This window comes from Hyperoodon ampullatus (genome assembly GCF_949752795.1).
Source record: "Hyperoodon ampullatus genome assembly, chromosome: 1".
Taxonomy (NCBI): Eukaryota; Metazoa; Chordata; class Mammalia; order Artiodactyla; family Ziphiidae; genus Hyperoodon; species Hyperoodon ampullatus.
This window is the reverse complement of record NC_136914.1, coordinates 146,490,001-146,506,861: the sequence shown is the minus strand read 5'-3', so window position 1 is coordinate 146,506,861 and position 16,861 is coordinate 146,490,001. Positions and strand designations below refer to the sequence as shown.

The window sequence follows — 16,861 nt, the reverse complement described above, 5'->3', positions numbered from 1 at the left end:
GTAGAAATGTCTTTTGGTATGGTATTTTTATTTTCCCTTCCAAAAACAAAGGCTGTACATTCTTGTGTTTTGGTGCTTACAAAGACAGAATATAGATGGGCCTTATAATGTGAGGCCAGCCATATATACAACCAGATTCCTTTTATGTTAAGTAATAATATATCACATAAGTTTTATGTTATCTAATAACAGAGAGAGCTGTGATAGGCATACTGTAAAATATGTTTTTTTTAAAAAGGTTAGCATATTTTCTTTAAAACTAAATAGGATATTAAAATGAAGTTTGAGCTGAAGGGCAAAGACAGCAAATTCCAATGAAGGTACAGATACTGCTGCTATAACTCGACACACATTCCTGAGAAGTCTCAGTGCAGAAAAACCACGCACTAAAAATAACATGGTTTTGGGGAGAAACAGTGTTGGGGCAGACCACTCAAAGCCTATGTAACTTTATAACCAGAGCACAAACCAAATCAAGAACTGGTACCTCTGGAGGTAACTTGGACAGGCCAGGCTAGCAAGTCTGGAGGCTTTCTCTGAGGACATTAAAGAAGCACAGAAACAGCTGAGTGGAAATGGTGGTTTGTGGAGGCCCAGAGGCAGCACAGGGGGAACTGGATCGCGGAGACAGTGGGGTTGTATTAAGGGAGGTGCTGAAGGAAGAGCAACCTCCTTCCCGTGGGCCCAGAGCAGCCCAAGGTGAGGGAGAGCGCCTTAGGGCTAAGTGCCCATTTTCAATATTCCTAAAACAGAACCGAAAGGGTTGCTCATGCAGGAGCCAAGCAGAGGGCTTCTTCCTTCCTTGCTGAAGGTCAAAATTCAACTCCCATAATTCTGGCACCTTACCCAAGAGAACTTGTTCATGAAACAGTACAACTTATACATTTTTCTGACATCATTCCCCTACCTCCCAATCATACATCAACTAATTCACGTTAAACAGTCCCATCTGTAGCAGTCTGTACTAGAGCATGTGCAGAATTTATAAGGAGGTGCCCAAACTGGCCACATAACTCTTATCCCTTCACCCGCACCAACAGGTGCAATTGCGTTCCCCTTCACTCAAGTAAGAGAGAGCGGCTTGAAGTCGCTGCGTATGCCTGCTGGAGTTTGCTGGGTGGGGTGGGCTCCAGTACCCTTGTGTCCAACTCCTGTCTAGAAAATCTACAAGGCAAGACACAGGCTGGCTAGATGCTCTGATGGAGCAGTGAAGGAGAGGTTGCTACCGTACAGGACAGCCTGCCTTCTCTGAGTTTTGCAGGCATGGGGTTGGTTTAAGTCCTGTCCTGTTCAAGAGGACCACAAAGAAGGCAAAAGAACCTTAGCAGAAAGCAGCTGAAAGCCAACAATCAGAGTTCCAGGAGCTGAGGAAGGAGCCGTAAGGTGATAAACAGGACAGAGACGATCACTCATATTAAGGCGACGTCAGTGGAAAAGCCACACAGTTAAGGCACTCGGCCAGGATCATGGAATTACTCGTAAGAAAAGAACTTGGTTTAAACACCTACCAGGCACAAACGGGGATGCTCATCACACTACCAGCCTGTTGAAAATGTTCTTACCCCTCTTGTTTCCTATTCTCCAAGTCTGGGGGAGTAGTGAGAGACATGGGGGTTTGGGGGTGAGGAAGGAGTCAGAAGAAACAGAAGGGAGGGACGAAAGAAGCCAACCAGGGTGGGAAGAGAGAACCTGAAACTTTAAATCAAGCCCCCAATCTGGACTACTACATAGGGCACATTTTGGTTTCTAAATTGAGAAGTGTATGCTATATTTTAGGACCTGAAGTAGTAACTAGAGGGTAAAACTTATCAAGGAGTGACCACAAAAGTCATGGGCCACCTGCGTTTTCTGGGGCTCAGGGAAGAACTAGTGCCACTGGGCAAATGTAAAGACATGGAGGTAAAATTGCTTTAAAATTATATACCAGGCGCTTGTGCTTGTTCAACGTAATCGTCTACAACTTTCACTGTTTTCTTATTATAAAGGTAATACACGCATACAATGGGTAATGTGAATAATGAACAACAAATCAAAATCAGAAAATAAAAAAATATTAACAGTTTAACTAGACAAAGACAGCCGTTGCGAACATTTTGGCTTATATCATTTTAACCTTATTTTCCTTAACATAAATATGACTAGAGTAACATATTATATGCTTTCTTACATTGATAAATATTCATTTAGCCAAATTGTTGAATAGCTTTATTCCTTAACGAAAATGTTTATTAGTGGTCAAAAGTTTCCATAAAAAGAGGAAAAGGTATTGCCTTATGAAAGAAAACCTTTGAGAGTAGTATAAACCACTTCATTTGACAAAAACAAAAACAAAAACAGAACTGAGAGCCATAAAATACCAGTTTTGTTTGTTTCTAATTTGGAATAACCAAATGGAGGTGAGTAACCAGTTTTCCCTTTTCAGGCAACATTTAGACAGTTTTGGTTTCTAGAGAAGTGAGGCTGCGAAGATCTCAAATGTTTTGGCTTTGCCTTTCTTACCCAAAAAGGAATAAAGCATGCTCAAGAATTTATGTTGCTGGGAATAAATCCAAAACTTAAAAATAAAACTGAATTTATAAAGCTCTCTGTTAAAATTCTACAACCATAAATTAGGTACTTACAGGACTATTAAGGATCATCAGGCACTGGTCAAAATGATGATGCTCCATGATTGAATGGCAGTAGAGCTGAGCAAGTGGGTGTTCACTTCTGGGTTTGTTGAAGAAAGGAAAAAAGTTTAAAAAAATTATCAATTTCCCCAGTATATAAGTTATCAATTTCTTCTTATTATTGGTTAACTGAAAAAGAGGCTACTTCACCAAAATTAATCCAGCTAACAATTTTCTCTCCTTTTGCTAAGAAGAGTGAGGGAATCTCTGGGAAATACATATAAAGAGTCAAATTGTTTTCAAATACCAATGTCAACTGATGCTGGTTCAAAGTATGAACAATTTCATTGGTTTTAATATTTATTAAAATAGTAGAAGGAATAAGGAAAGGATTACTTTCTCTACACGTGAAAAAATCTCTTCCATAAATTTCCATGCAAGTCTTTCTTCTGAAATAAGGCTGAAGGTCAGTGTTCCTATGTGTGCCTGTATATAAGAGTCAACTGAAATGGAATTAGCTGAGGTGTGAGTGATGAGAGGCAAGGAAATGGGGGACAGTGGGTGCACATCCCCTTCTGGAGGAAGGAAGGAGACAGCTGAGTCAGAAAAAGTCCCCCACGTGGGATCCAGGTTATTTCAATGCAGGACATCCTGGCGGTGCTCTAAAATGAACTTGGGGAAAACAGTTAAGACCATTTGGCTGAGTGAAGTGAGAGGAGGAATATTATAGTCAATTCATTATATGTAACAGTCACAAATCAAGTTCTAAAGCATGACAAGCAGAGTCCTCCACCTCCTATTTCTCATGACCCTTCACATGTGAACATAAAGCACCATTTCCACTCTTTTTTCTTTAAAAGAAAGACAAAAAGTTATAGTTCCTGAAAGTCTCTGTTTCTTGAATTAATAGGACAGGGGTTTATGAATTGTAAAGCACGATACAAGTGTTAGATGATACAGTTGATTTGTTATTCCTCTGTACTAGTACATGAATCATTATTTTACTTTGCATTTAATTTGTTGAAGATAGAGAACCTACCCAAGACAAGAAATGTAACACAGGAAAAAATGAGTTGGAGTGAGAGAAGCTTAAGGGAAAACAAAAACAGTAAAATGAAAATAAAGGGAAGAGAATGGGTGATCTCATCTACTCCTAGTGTTTAACCCACCACGGATATTGCTGACTTCCAAACTGCCATGTTTTGTTGTAACCTTTCCCAAGTGAACTCCTGCCTTGTCTTCTTTGTTCCTTCCATATTTATCGAGTTGTACCATGGGTCAGATACTGTGCTTGTCACTGGACAGTGGGAAGACAATGGATGGACTAAAATGAGCAGATTTGTAAGAAAAGATAAATTTGCTGGAACCAAGACTGGAGATGCATGGAGACTACTGGGATTTAGTTAGGAGACTAGTGGGAAACCGTTCTAGTAACCCAGGTAAGAGACAGCCTGGGTTAGAGTGGTAGAATCCCAAATACAAAGAGCTGCTTAGGAAGTAGATTAGTTAGGAGTTGGCAATGAACCCTGATGTTGGGAGCTAGTGGGGATGTGGGAGATGAAGGGGGAAAGTATGGAGGCTAAGCCTCTGCTTTGTCATTTCTGACATAGGAAAAAAGGGAGAAGATGACTAGAGATGGGGGATGAAGGAGGGGAAGATGGACTAGTTGAGTGTTGGATCTATTAATTTTAAGGTGCCTGAGGTACAACCAAATGGGTATAACGGTCTGAACTCGGGTCTGGGCTGGAGAGAGAGATGTGGATCACATCAACATGCTTGGAAATCCAAGCCACAGGAGTAGATGAGGTGCTCCAGGGAGATGGCCCGGGATAAAAGAGGGCCTAGCATAAACAGAATCGATGATCTCCCTCCAAATCCTGCCTGTATTCTATAGTCTCTATTTTGGCAATAGCATTTTCTCATCACTCAGACTGGATAAGCTCAAGTCAACTTCAGTACAGCTACCGCCTTCCTCATTCCCTTCACTTAGAAAAGGAAAAGCTTCTAGAGTATCTGTTATTTTCATTTATATGAGGAATCCAAGCACATCCAGTATTAGCTTAGTATCAGTTTTATTCTGCTAGGTGTTTATAAGTCTGTTACCTGTTAGACTGTATTCCTTTTGAGTTTGTTATCATTAGGGAAAACGAATCTACCAATTACTATTTACTGAGAGCCTACACCATGTCCAGCACTGTGCTAAGTAGTTTACATTTAATTTTTACAATAGTCCTCTGTAGGACGCTTCAGCTCCCCACATCAGAATCTTTGGTCCCACCTCTTCCTGCAGCCACTGATGTAGTGTCCAGCTTCACGCCTGCTCTAACAAACTGCACGAGGAGCCCGTCAGAAGGCGCCTGCCCTGGCCTGCCGAGAATACCTCTCACTTCTGCCCACAGGAGGGCTCTCTGCACTCACACTCGCTCAGCCTGGAGCGTGTGGAGTTAAGGCCTCTGCAGGTCCCCTGTGACCAGTGGGGTATGGCAGTCTGTGGAGCTGCCCCTCCCCCTGCAGTCTCTGTCCTTTTGCGAATGGTTCTGGGTCTCATGTCGTAAGACTTCTCAAAAGCGCCTGGTGGGACTGAGCACCAGCTGCCTGCATGGGTGGACAGCTGGATACCTCGTCCTTCTCCTGGCTTTCCCTTTCTTCTCAGTTTCCAACTCTCAGGCCTGCATTCCTGCTCCCTGGGATTGCAGGCGCTAATAAGCTACATGCATGCCAGCTTTTGTCTCAGGCTGTGCCTCCTGGGTGACCCAGGCTGAGACCTCTAAAACTGGCATTTTAGCATTTGTTTTTTAGATGACCAAAGGTTCAGAGAGATTATCTAACTTGTTCAAGGTCAACAGAAAAGGCAGAGCCGGGATTCACATGCATCCTTTTCACTGCATCCACTGGCTTGTGACCCACAGCACTGCACACAGTATCCACTCACCAACCCAGTTAGAAGCTGGACTAGAAATGCGATTAGGTGGATATAACACAGACATGTTTAAAACTTCGAACACACATTACATTTTTAGACAGTGCAGAAAGGACGGTTTCACATTAGAGAAAATTCTTGGCTTGTGAGATAGATGAATGCAAATTATGTGTTTGCCTTTACTTACATTCTAAAACTATGGATTTATGAATCAATGAAAGGGTGACAAATTCCCCAAATTTCCCATTTACAAAGATATTCATGGAAACCAATGCATTCTATATCCTGCTACTTTTTACTCTTTCGAACACAAGGCTTCGTCGCCTCTTTATTTGAGGGTGTGTCACAAGGACCCATTAAACCACTCCTGCTGCTGGGTTATTCCCACACGTCAGTGAGCAGTCATGGGCTAGCACGCCCTCCCTGCATCTCCTCTTGTCCTGCAGTTGTTGGTCCATCTCTGAGAGTGGCATAGGATGCCAATGCAGAAATCAAACCAATGTCTCAGAAGTACAGAGCCTTAGAAATCAATAGCAAATGAAAGTTCTGTGAGAAAAACACAGCCACCCCAGCATAGTACTCCTTTTCACTGATTCTGACAACTGTCCTTAATCTGGCTTCTCATCCATGTATATTGCTCTGGGCTCAAATCTCTTAGCTACTCTTTGTGACCCATGTCAACCCATTTAATTTTTTTTTTTTTGGTAATGTATTTATTTATTTTCAAATTTGGCATTAAAAATTTTTTTTTATTATTTTTTGGCTGCATTGGGTCTTTGTTGCTGCACACGGGCTTTTCTCTAGTTGCAGTGAGCGGGGGGCTACCCTTTGTTGCTTCTCATTGCAGTGGCTTCTCGTTGCAGAGCACGGGCTCTAGGTGCACGGACTTCAGTAGTTGCAGCATGTGGGCTCAGTAGTTGCGGCTTAGTTGCTCCGCGGCACGTGGGATCTTCCTGGACCAGGGATCGAACCCGTGTCCCCTGCATTGGCAGGCTGATTCCCGACCACTGCGCCACCAGGGAAGTCCCAACCCATTTAATTCTTAACTTCACAATTTCTATCCACATCATCACTATTGCCTTCTATGAGTCAGGGGTTATTTTATGTTCCTATTCTCTGTGATCACAGATATTCAAGTTGATGATTCATTTGACCTTGTGATCCCAGTTCTTGGACCTCCTTGACTCTGCTGATTGTCCTTTTTTCACATCAACAATAGACAATCCCTTCTTTGTTCCACAGCTCCTAGCTGCTACTCCCTGTCCCTCCCTGGGGGAAAAAAAGCAAGATCTTCAACTCCTATCTGTCCTTAACAGTATCCCCCTGTGAAAATAGCTAAAACGTGTTGAGCATGTAGTCTGTGCCAGGAACTGTTCCAAGCACTTTACATCTACTTATACTCCTTAATCCTTATAAGGAACCCTGTGAGACAGGCACTGTCATTATTCTACTATACAGAGAAGGAAACATAGAGAGGGAGTTTAAATGACTTGCCCAAGGTCACCAGGTGAGAGGAGTCAGGGTTCGAATTTGCACCATAACCATCACAGCTCCTGCGTGGTCGTCTAAGGACCAAATGAGCTCATGTACATAAGTGCTAGAAGGAGTTCCAAATGCCATGGGATAAGAGCTATATTAAGTGTTAGCTTCTATTATTATTATTACTATTATTATTAGCGACTAGCTGAACTTGCACTTTATTCATATTCAGATCTCTAGTCTCTCAAGCCCTCTGACCTCACCAAGGATGATCTCACTGCTAAAACAGACTCTCCTCAGTGTGAACTTCACAGACTGTGATTCCTGTGCTGTCTTTACTGCTCTTTTAATTAAGCCTCTAGGAGCCTGCTGACCCTGTTACCACCGTGCCTATTCATGACCTTAGCTCACTCCCATTCTTCTGTCACAGAGCAGAGAGGACCATGGTACAGGGCAAGTTCTTCCAGGACAACTATACATGATCTGATTGTCGTTACCAGGAAATTTTTTATTGATTTTGCTGAATCTCTAATCTTGAAAAAAACATTCATTTGGTCATTGTACCTCTTCTAACCACCATACTATGTGTTACTTTCTCCTCATTTGCCAAAACTCCTTTCCCCTCCATCCTCCTGCCCAAAGGACACACACATGCATACACACTTCTCAGTTCTTCATGGTTATCAGTGGCACCATCATTGTTAACTTCTTGGACCCGGAGTCATGATTTTCCCCCTTCCTTCCTGCATATAACTAGCTGTTCAATATTTAAACAATTTTCTCCTTCAGTCTCTTCCTTTCTCTAGCTAATATGTGATGTTCACATACACCTGGCTTCCCCTACCTAACAGCTTTCTGGCTTAACTCTGTGGTTCTAATTATTACCCACTGACCTTGTACCTTAACTTACAGACTTTTCTTCCTAAACAATGTCTTCATTACCCATTGCAGCAATGGCTCCTTGTCTTTCCACTACACCGAATATAAAATGCACGGCTTGGTTTTCCAGCTCTCCCTCGGAAGGGTCTTCTAACTTCCACTTGTTCATCCTCTTACTTTCCATCCTTAGTCAGTGAGCCTTCTGACCAGTCAGACTAGCCATCACGTCTGTTCCATGAATAGGCCCACTTCATGGTGTCCCTGGAGTACCTTCATGCTCTCCCCTCTCCAAATCCTACACACGTCAAAGACCCGGTTGCAGTCTCACTTCCTCCATTAACAATAAGGATGGGCTACGTTGATCATCATCAGTCTCCTTCTCTACTGACCACGTACAGCCCACGTTATCAAACAACACAGGACTTACTAGATACTTTCTGGCATTAATCACCATTTTCATGAAACTACGAAAATTCCTTGATAACAGAAGCCGAATCTTATACTTTTATAGCTCTCTTTCTGCCTAGCAAAGTACCAGGCCCCAGGAACTGCACATTATCTCTTTGCCTAAAATGTAGGATAATTTCACTACATTTATAAAACACCAATCCTGAATCTAACCAAATAAATGCATCTACAAGAGTCCTCTTATATTGACTGCAGGCCTAACGTCGGGAAATTTCTCTACATAAGCAGATGTCTGCGCTTCAGCCATTTTGTTTCTATGACTGCCTATTTTTAAAAGAACAATTCAATAACTATCTGGAATCACACTTCCTTTCATCCACCCATGTGGGAGAAGAAAGCACAAGCAATGAACTCTTCTCCCAAATATTTCACTGGCGGACTTGAAGCGCTCTTCATAATGGCAATCTTCCTAAGCCAAGAAGGAATCAAAGAATTAGATAATGAATCAAAACACAGTTTCCTAAACAAAGAATATCTTACTTCAATTTAATTTTCTGAAAAGATGTTCAACAAGAACAAATGACACAGTCCAGTTTCTAACTTTGCTACCATATGAGGGCTTTTTGTCTTTTTGATATATTACTTTTATTTTTGTGTCTTACTGTTTTGGTTTTCTTTACAGAGTGTTTGAATATCTGATGAGGTCTGGACACAGTACACCTTTTTAGAAGTTAGTTCTTTATATGGAAATGTTTCTAATACTCTTAGTCTCCAAAGAGTTCCCTGGTTAAGAAAATCCTACTGGAGGTATCACTCGTTTACCACTAAGGAAAGCAAAAAAAGAAACATCCCTGGGAAATTCTTGGTTTCCTTTACTCAAACCACAAGGATGTAGGAAGAAATAAATATCTCTGAAACTCCTTTAATTTTTTTAAAAGTTATTATTACTTAGTGTAAGTCTGCTCTGCGGTGTATGTGAAAGCAAGATTGTGCAGTCTGACTTTTTCCCAGGCCTTTTTTTTTTTTTCAAAGAGAGGATGACGTTTCTCCAGATGTTTTTCCGGGTAATTATTTTTAAATAAACAAAGGAAAAAATAGCTTAGTGGTTTTTTTCACTCCAAAGCAGGGCAGTATGGCAATCCATACACTAATAATCCATATCCTAATGATATGATGTTCAGTGCTGAGGTAGGAAGAGAAGGCATCACTGCTGGCTCTTATCCTTAGGCTGTGCTTGACTCTGCGCTGTAAATCTTTTCACGTCTGTTGTTTCCTTCCATAATTACTCCTGTGTTGATGTGAGGCTCAGGACCACAATCACATGACAAAGCACAGGGTACAAAGGACATGTCACCCAGTCAGTTCTCCAAAACATTAGACTTTAAAGAGGAGACAGCAAGCCTCTGATAGTCAGGCAAGAGCTTGCTATCTTTCCCCATCAAAGGTCAGCAGAGGACACGGTTGCTACATCGCTACAATTCTTTTTACATGAAGTTTTCCATTTACTGTATTTAGATAAAGGTAATGTGATTAGAGAGCTTTCTGAAATTCCCTCAAGATATCAGACATGTGGAATTTCCTAGAGAGATCTATGTATTAGTTGAATCACTTGCATACCTTAAAAATGCTCTGTAGTAAGAGATTTCACCATTAAAATGCCTTACAACTAACTTGCTTCAAGAAAATAAAAATGTCACAGTGGCTCAAAAATCAGATGAAAAGTGATATCACCTTTATTATCTCATTTGTCATTGCAAATGTTACTTAAGCGTGGTCCAGAAGGGAGCCTGAAAAGCTTGTCTGAAGAGTTAGTATCTTACTCACCAAATCAGCCAAAATGCAGGCTTCTGATGATGACAGGACTATCACTAGCATCTGCTCCTAAGATTTATTTAACACTTAGATATGTACCAGGCATTCTACCTGGTAGTGATGTGTGTTATGTCTTAAAACTTATATGAACCCTATGAGGTAGGAATGCTGTTATCTCGATTTCACAAGCCAGGAAATGGAGGTGTAGAGAGATGAGTGTCCTGCCCACGGTCACACAGGAACTCTGTGGCAGAGGTAGGATTTGAATCCAAGTCTGACCCCAGAGCCCAAAGTCTCCAACACTGTGTTCCACTGCCTTCACTAAGACCAAAAGTCTCTTTTTAGGCAGCACTTACTAAGTACTTAGGATAGAGCTAAGCACTTTTCAAATATTATCTTTTATCCCAGGGTGAAATTCTACCCTTTCTGATCTACTCTTAACAGTTTTCCAATGAAGCTCCTAAGCTGGGTGTATATAAACAAAAGCAAAACGCTTGGTAATTATCTAATGAAATAAGATTCTCAACATAAACAGTTTTTGAACTTCAGGCCAGAGATATTACTAACACAATATTGGACTTGCATTATGTTTTCCATTTCCCTTAAATAAAACCAGAGTATGCTGTGGGACCTTGACCAACTGAAATTTTGTACCATCAAATTATGCTGTGGCTTTTACTTTTAAAACTACAATTTAAAAGAAACAATCTCTTCTGTTTCTGGGGTGAATGCCTTACCGCTGTATGTAAGAGTTATTCACACCGCGGTGATCCAAATCGTGGCTTAAGGCAGCAATCAGCAGTGCGAGTATCTCCAGGTCAGTCAGCCTGTTCTGCACGACCGAAGAGTAGAAGAAAGAAAGAGAAAGAACAATTTGGTAAAGTGCATTTTACCACCTTTTCCCACCAATCACGTGGTTTTCTCCTTAGTGCTTTACATATGTGCTTTCTAGTCACATAGGACTCACGCTAGAATCCTACTCTGCAGGCAATCAGTTGTACTTTGTTTTCAGAATGGGATTATCATTATCAACAGAAAAAGTTCAAATGCCTCAAATAATCAATAACCTGTCCACCTATAGTCAATATATTTTTTTTTAAAGAAGATGTTGGGGGTAGGAGTTTATTAATTAATTTATTTATTTTTGCTGTGTTGGGTCTTCGTTTTCTGTGCGAGGGCTTTCTCTAGTTGTGGCAAGCGGGGTCCACTCTTCATCGTGGTCCGTGGGCCTCTCACTATCACGGCCTCTCCTGTTGCGGAGCACAGGCTCCAGATGCGCAGGCTCAGCAGTTGTGGCTCACGGGCCTAGTTGCTCCGCGGCATGTGGGATCCTCCCAGACCAGGGCTCGAACCCGTGTCCCCTGCATTAGCAGGCAGATGCTCAACCACTGTGCCACCAGGGAAGCCCTCAATATTTTTAATACTTAAAAATCTATATATAAATCTATATTACAAAATGTAATTTATTTTGTAAGTGGCATTAAATATTATTCTCAATCGTCATTAGTGCACATTAAAAAACACTTGAAAGAATATGCTGTATTCTTGCAGCAAAGCAACAGAATGTCTTAAATATATAAATGGCTCTAAGAAGTACCTGAATTTTGCCTGCTTTTAGTGCAGCAAACATGCACTGAGCTGTATTAAAGGCATGTCTCCAATTATGATAGGCGACATTCTTCCGATAGTTCTTCTTAACACTTAAAATCCACCTGCAAAGAACCTTTAGGAAATAAAGCGTAAGTAGTAAAAATAACTGCTGACGTTTATCACACATTTATTAATCTTCACGCACTGTACAAAGCATTTACATCTAACTCCCGGGACTCTGAGGGAGGCATTACCATTTTGATTATTGTACAGATGAGGAAAGTGACATTCAGAGACTTGCCCAAGGTCACAGTGCTTGTAAAGGGTGGGCCCAAAAGTCAAACCTCAGCAGTTTGACTTCAGAGCCTACCATGCAAACCACCATGCTAACTAAATTAGATGTGAAATGCAAGGCAGCTCGAAGAAAGGTACTTTTGTCATGGGTAGGGCACAGACTAGCTTTCTAAAAGATATTATGTCCATGTGTCATCAATTAGGAGAGTCCAAGTAGGCAGTCACACGTGCATGAATTCACTCTCAGGGAGCCATGCAAGCAGCCAGTCTCCAGGTCTTCCTCCCATTCTGTATGTCTGCAAAGGTAATTGTGCGAGGCTCTGGTGATGGCTTGGGGGCAAGGCACACAGCACATGTCCAAGGACAAACTGGAGCTCCAAGTCCCAATCTTTGTCCCTTTTAAACTATGCTTAAATATTCAGGCAGAGTTACTGCTTGGTTACCAAGAAGTAATTAACAAAAAATAATATATGCAACATAAAGCCCTGGTATATGTGTGTGTGTGTGTGTTATACACATATTTTAAAAGATGGGGAAAAAAAGGATAGATTTCAGAAAAATCTCACAAGCTGGGTTTAATTCAACTCCTAAGTGGTGTATTCAGTAAAATCCCCAGGGACTCATGGGCTGTAAGCTTGATAATTTTGTGTTTGTGTTAGCATCAGAGTCTGCCTCTCTTCAATACTGAATGATTTACTATACTTTTGGGGATCTCTAAAAATAAATATGTGCTTCTCCCTACGTGTATCACTGGAGATATTTCAAACACAAAGGGCATTGCCCCGGGGAATAGAAAAAGTACCAGGGAAACGAATGTTGCTCTGACAATATTCAACACAGTTTGATTGGCTGTAAAAGTAGGCCAAAAACAAGGTTTCTTCTTTGTTGGTAGAAATTGTTTATAGAGGATTTGGCAGAAAAATCAATGCTTTCATATCCTCCCTTTTCTTTTCAGGTCTCTTTGTTCCTGTTCTATGACGCAGTTCACAGGGAATTCTGATAAAAAGAACCCAAATGTCCCCTAGCTCTTTCACCCCTGAGTAACCATATTTCCCAGAGGATTTCCGTATGCCTAAGGTTGATGTGCTAACCTGAAGTACACTGCAGCATGACCATTTCTCAACAAAGTCGACCCCGAAGATGATAGATTCATCTTATTAGGAGCATTTTAAGTAAGAGCAATTAACTTTCTTTGATATGCTTAGAAAGTGAAGTGTCATAGAAAATTACTGGTGATTAATTAAAGAGTCAAGGAAAATAAGCAGGAAAACCCAAAAATTTAACCTATGGACGTATCTCTTTACTAATCATAAATCTGTAGATATAATTAAGTAGGCACTTATGCATATAATGTGAAATAATGACCAAAATGACTCTATGAAACCTAATTCCTGATGGACTACTCTATTCTGCTTCTTCTTTTTTTTATCTGGCCACGCTGTGTGGCTTGTGGGATCTTAGTTCCCCGAACAGGGATAAAACCCGGGCCATGGCAGTGAAAGCGCTGAGTCCTAACCACTGGACCGCCAGGGAACTCCCTATACTGCTTCTATGGAAACGGGCCTATTGAACTAGGTAACCCAATGGATACCCCACTGTATCTACTTAGTAACTAGATTCAAGTACAGTTTTGGATTCTGTTATCAAATGTTCTTAACAGCATTTAGGAAAATTATGGTCAGATCTGCTTAATGCTTGGTGGATATGCCTGGCGTGTTCAAATCTGTAGTACAATCTTTTGTACAGGACTACTGAATAATTATGTGCAGTTTGGAAGACCCTAGGGAGCATGCTCAATACACTGAATCAGTCTCCAACATTACAAAGGCTCCCTAAGTCCTGCACGGCATCCTTAAGATGCTATGGGAGAAAGCGAAGAAAGAAAAAACACAGCTCAGCTCCTGCCTTCAAGAATTTCAATCAGTAGTGAGTGAAAGTAACAAAAGTGCACATATAAAGGAAATAAATTCACATAAAAATGGGAGCACAAGTTTATAAACTGTCAATAGCATTCCAAGTGGCATGAAGTCAATCCTAGGGTTCTCCCAGAAATAGAGATTTTGAAGTCAGGCTCTGAGGAAAAGTATGTTATGGCACAACATACTTGGAGCAGACTTGGAAGTGGAGCCATCCTGTCCATTCAGGGGAGGAATGACATGTAAAAGACAGAAGGTCAAGGAAAACAAGTACAGCACACGCAGATTTGTTGGAGTAGAGTTGAAGAATCTGCTTCAGAGATCAGCAAGAATTACAGGAGAGTAACTCAAGATTTGGAAGCCAAGCAGAGACAGGAAGATCTGACATAACTTTCAGTAGGAAATATTCTTTGTCGGGGCACTTCATGATGCTTAACATCCTCTCTAGCAGTAACATTTTAATTTTATCATCCTAAAATTATATCTGAAATGTACAGTGACAATAATATCTGAAATAAACAAAACAGAAGAGTCACTAAGGCAGGAAGGCCAACCAGAATAATAGCAATGTTCATGTTGATGTTGGCCGGAATTAGAATAGTAGTTATTCAAACAGAAAAGGAGAGTAGATGAATGAGACATTGAGGAGAAATATCTGCCTAATGGATAAACATTCAAGGAAAGGTAAAAATAAAGACTGTAAAAGAAATTCTCAGTGACTATCTTCATACCCAACACTCAAATGCTATCTAAAAGCTTATGTTTTTAAGAAATAAGAAATAAATCAACTTATATAAGAATTTCATAAATAGGTACAAGGATCGTATTCCTGTTCTGTCCAGGCCCTTTCAACAGAATCAGCACTAGTGTAAAGTATGGGCGATCTCAGGAATGGAAAGGGATTTGAGTCGCTATCTAGGTTTATAAGTCCCATGACTAGCAAGAAGCAGAACTGAGATCTGCATTTAGAACTTCTGGCTCTAAATGAGATTTTCATTCCATTAATAGAAAAGGCTTTTTAAAATGAGCCCTATAACCTATAACAGAGAAATCTGATAGGGAAATATAACCATGGTCAAATTTGGTCTAAGGAAGGGATAACTGACATGTACTCTACACCTGTGTATTAATCGAAATATACAAGTGTGCACACATACACATGCATGCAAATAGACAATCTCACAGATGCATGTGTAATTCTCACAGGACTCCCATAGGGGAGGTCATACCACTATTCCCAATTAACAGATTACAAAACTGAGAATGTGAGAGATTAACTGCCCCCCAAAATTAGAGGTAATCACTAGTCGAGCTATGACTCAAAATCCATGAACTTTCTACTCCACCATGTTATGTCAATTTCTTCATTTGTAAAACAGGGATAATAATAACCAAAGAACCTTTCTTGAGAGCTTCTTAAAATAATTAAATGATATGATATCTCTTAATCAACACGCTCTTATAGGAGTGAAGTATTACTAGAGAAGAGTCTACAGACAGTTGGTCTTTGTTTTCACCCAAGAGTAATATAAACTTCGGTTAAATTAGAGAAAGAACTAGATTCGGGCCCCCAGTAATACCAGAAATGACACTGTATTAACCTTAGCTATATTAGCCCTCAGTTTTCATGCCTCAGTGAGGCTTTGAGAGCAGGGATGACTCATCACTGAAATGTGTACCTAGCACAGTACAGGATACACTGTTTACTGTTAATAAATTTTCATATTATGAATGAATGGATCGTTGGATAGTGGAGGCCTTCAAGGTATTTACATTTCCAGATAGGAAATCTGTACAAGAAGAATAGACATTCAACTGACCAGAAAAAAGTAGTTTTAAAGGCAAATTACTGAATTTTTTTTCATATCGGCCTTTCTATTCTTCCTTATTCTTTGATGAGATACACGTAGCCATTATGAAACAGAATAGAATTCCCTGATATCTCCCAACTGGTATTAGAAGGTATTGATTTCAGTCTTGCTATTTTCTGAGAGGCAAATAAGGTAATCGACGGGGGTTAAAATCAGTTTTCATCTTCACTCCATATGGGTGACCCTGTTTGAACCAAGAGCTTGGCTTCACATCAACCTCTTCACTCCCTCATTTCCAAAGGAGTTCACTCTGTTTTGGTCCTTCTTTCTACTGTGTTATCGTAACCTCTGCAATCAGATCATATTACTTCCCTGCTTAAAATTCCTCAGTGACTCACCATTGTTTTCAGGATAAAATCCAAATTCCTCTGAATAGTGTACAAGGTTCTACAGAATCTGCTTCTTGGTTGCTTTTCTCACCACTCTCACCCCCTCAACCAGTGCTCCATGCCTCCAACCTCCTCTTTCTGTCATCCTGCCTTTGCACATCCTGCTCTCACTGTTGGGAATATTCTCCCCTATTCTTCAACCTGGTGCTTGATACATGTGGGAACCCAATACATGTCTTTTTAATGGTTGATAACTTTTCTTTAAACACCCTGGGTATGCATTAGGTGACAGTATATGAATCTCTGAAACTTAAAAATCCTTATTCCATACTAGCGTCCAAAACTAATTCTCTCTCTTACACACACACACACACTTTCCAGAGGACATCACTGCATTCCTACCTCATGTTTCATCTGGAAGTTCTGCACAAGGTTGAGGTCAGTGAACATCCGGATTGTGCACAGTGCCGTTTCCAGGTCAGATAGCTCAAAGTCACTGAAGCTGAAGTCGGTGATTTTAAGGGTCTGGGCAGATGGTACCATGGCAGCCTTAGGTAAGGGGAGAAGAAGAAAGTGAAATAAAGCTGTTAAAGCAGCAGTGATTCACAGAGTTTTCTTGCTTTGTTATGGGGAAATAGCACACTGTGTTTATTTTTTTTCCTTTTAATGTCATATACTAGAAATCTTTTAATGTAAAGTTACTCCTTTTTCTTTTCTTTTTTCTTTTTTTTTTAAACTGAGCACACATGTGGGT

General features: G+C 40.6%; 1 protein-coding gene across 2 annotated transcripts in view; it reads right to left on the bottom strand.

Moving 5' to 3' along the window:
* Positions 1 to 16,861, bottom strand: part of PDE5A (phosphodiesterase 5A) — a gene marked incomplete at both ends in the record, with an annotated part of 133,999 nt that overhangs the window by 13,898 nt on the left and 103,240 nt on the right. For both annotated transcript variants that reach the window (XM_079704984.1, XM_079704985.1), the window contains 4 exons: positions 2,622 to 2,709; positions 10,845 to 10,939; positions 11,705 to 11,830; positions 16,510 to 16,656. In XM_079704984.1, coding sequence (XP_079561110.1) covers positions 2,622 to 2,709; positions 10,845 to 10,939; positions 11,705 to 11,830; positions 16,510 to 16,656 — 456 coding nt within the window. The remainder of the gene's footprint in view (positions 1 to 2,621; positions 2,710 to 10,844; positions 10,940 to 11,704; positions 11,831 to 16,509; positions 16,657 to 16,861) is intronic.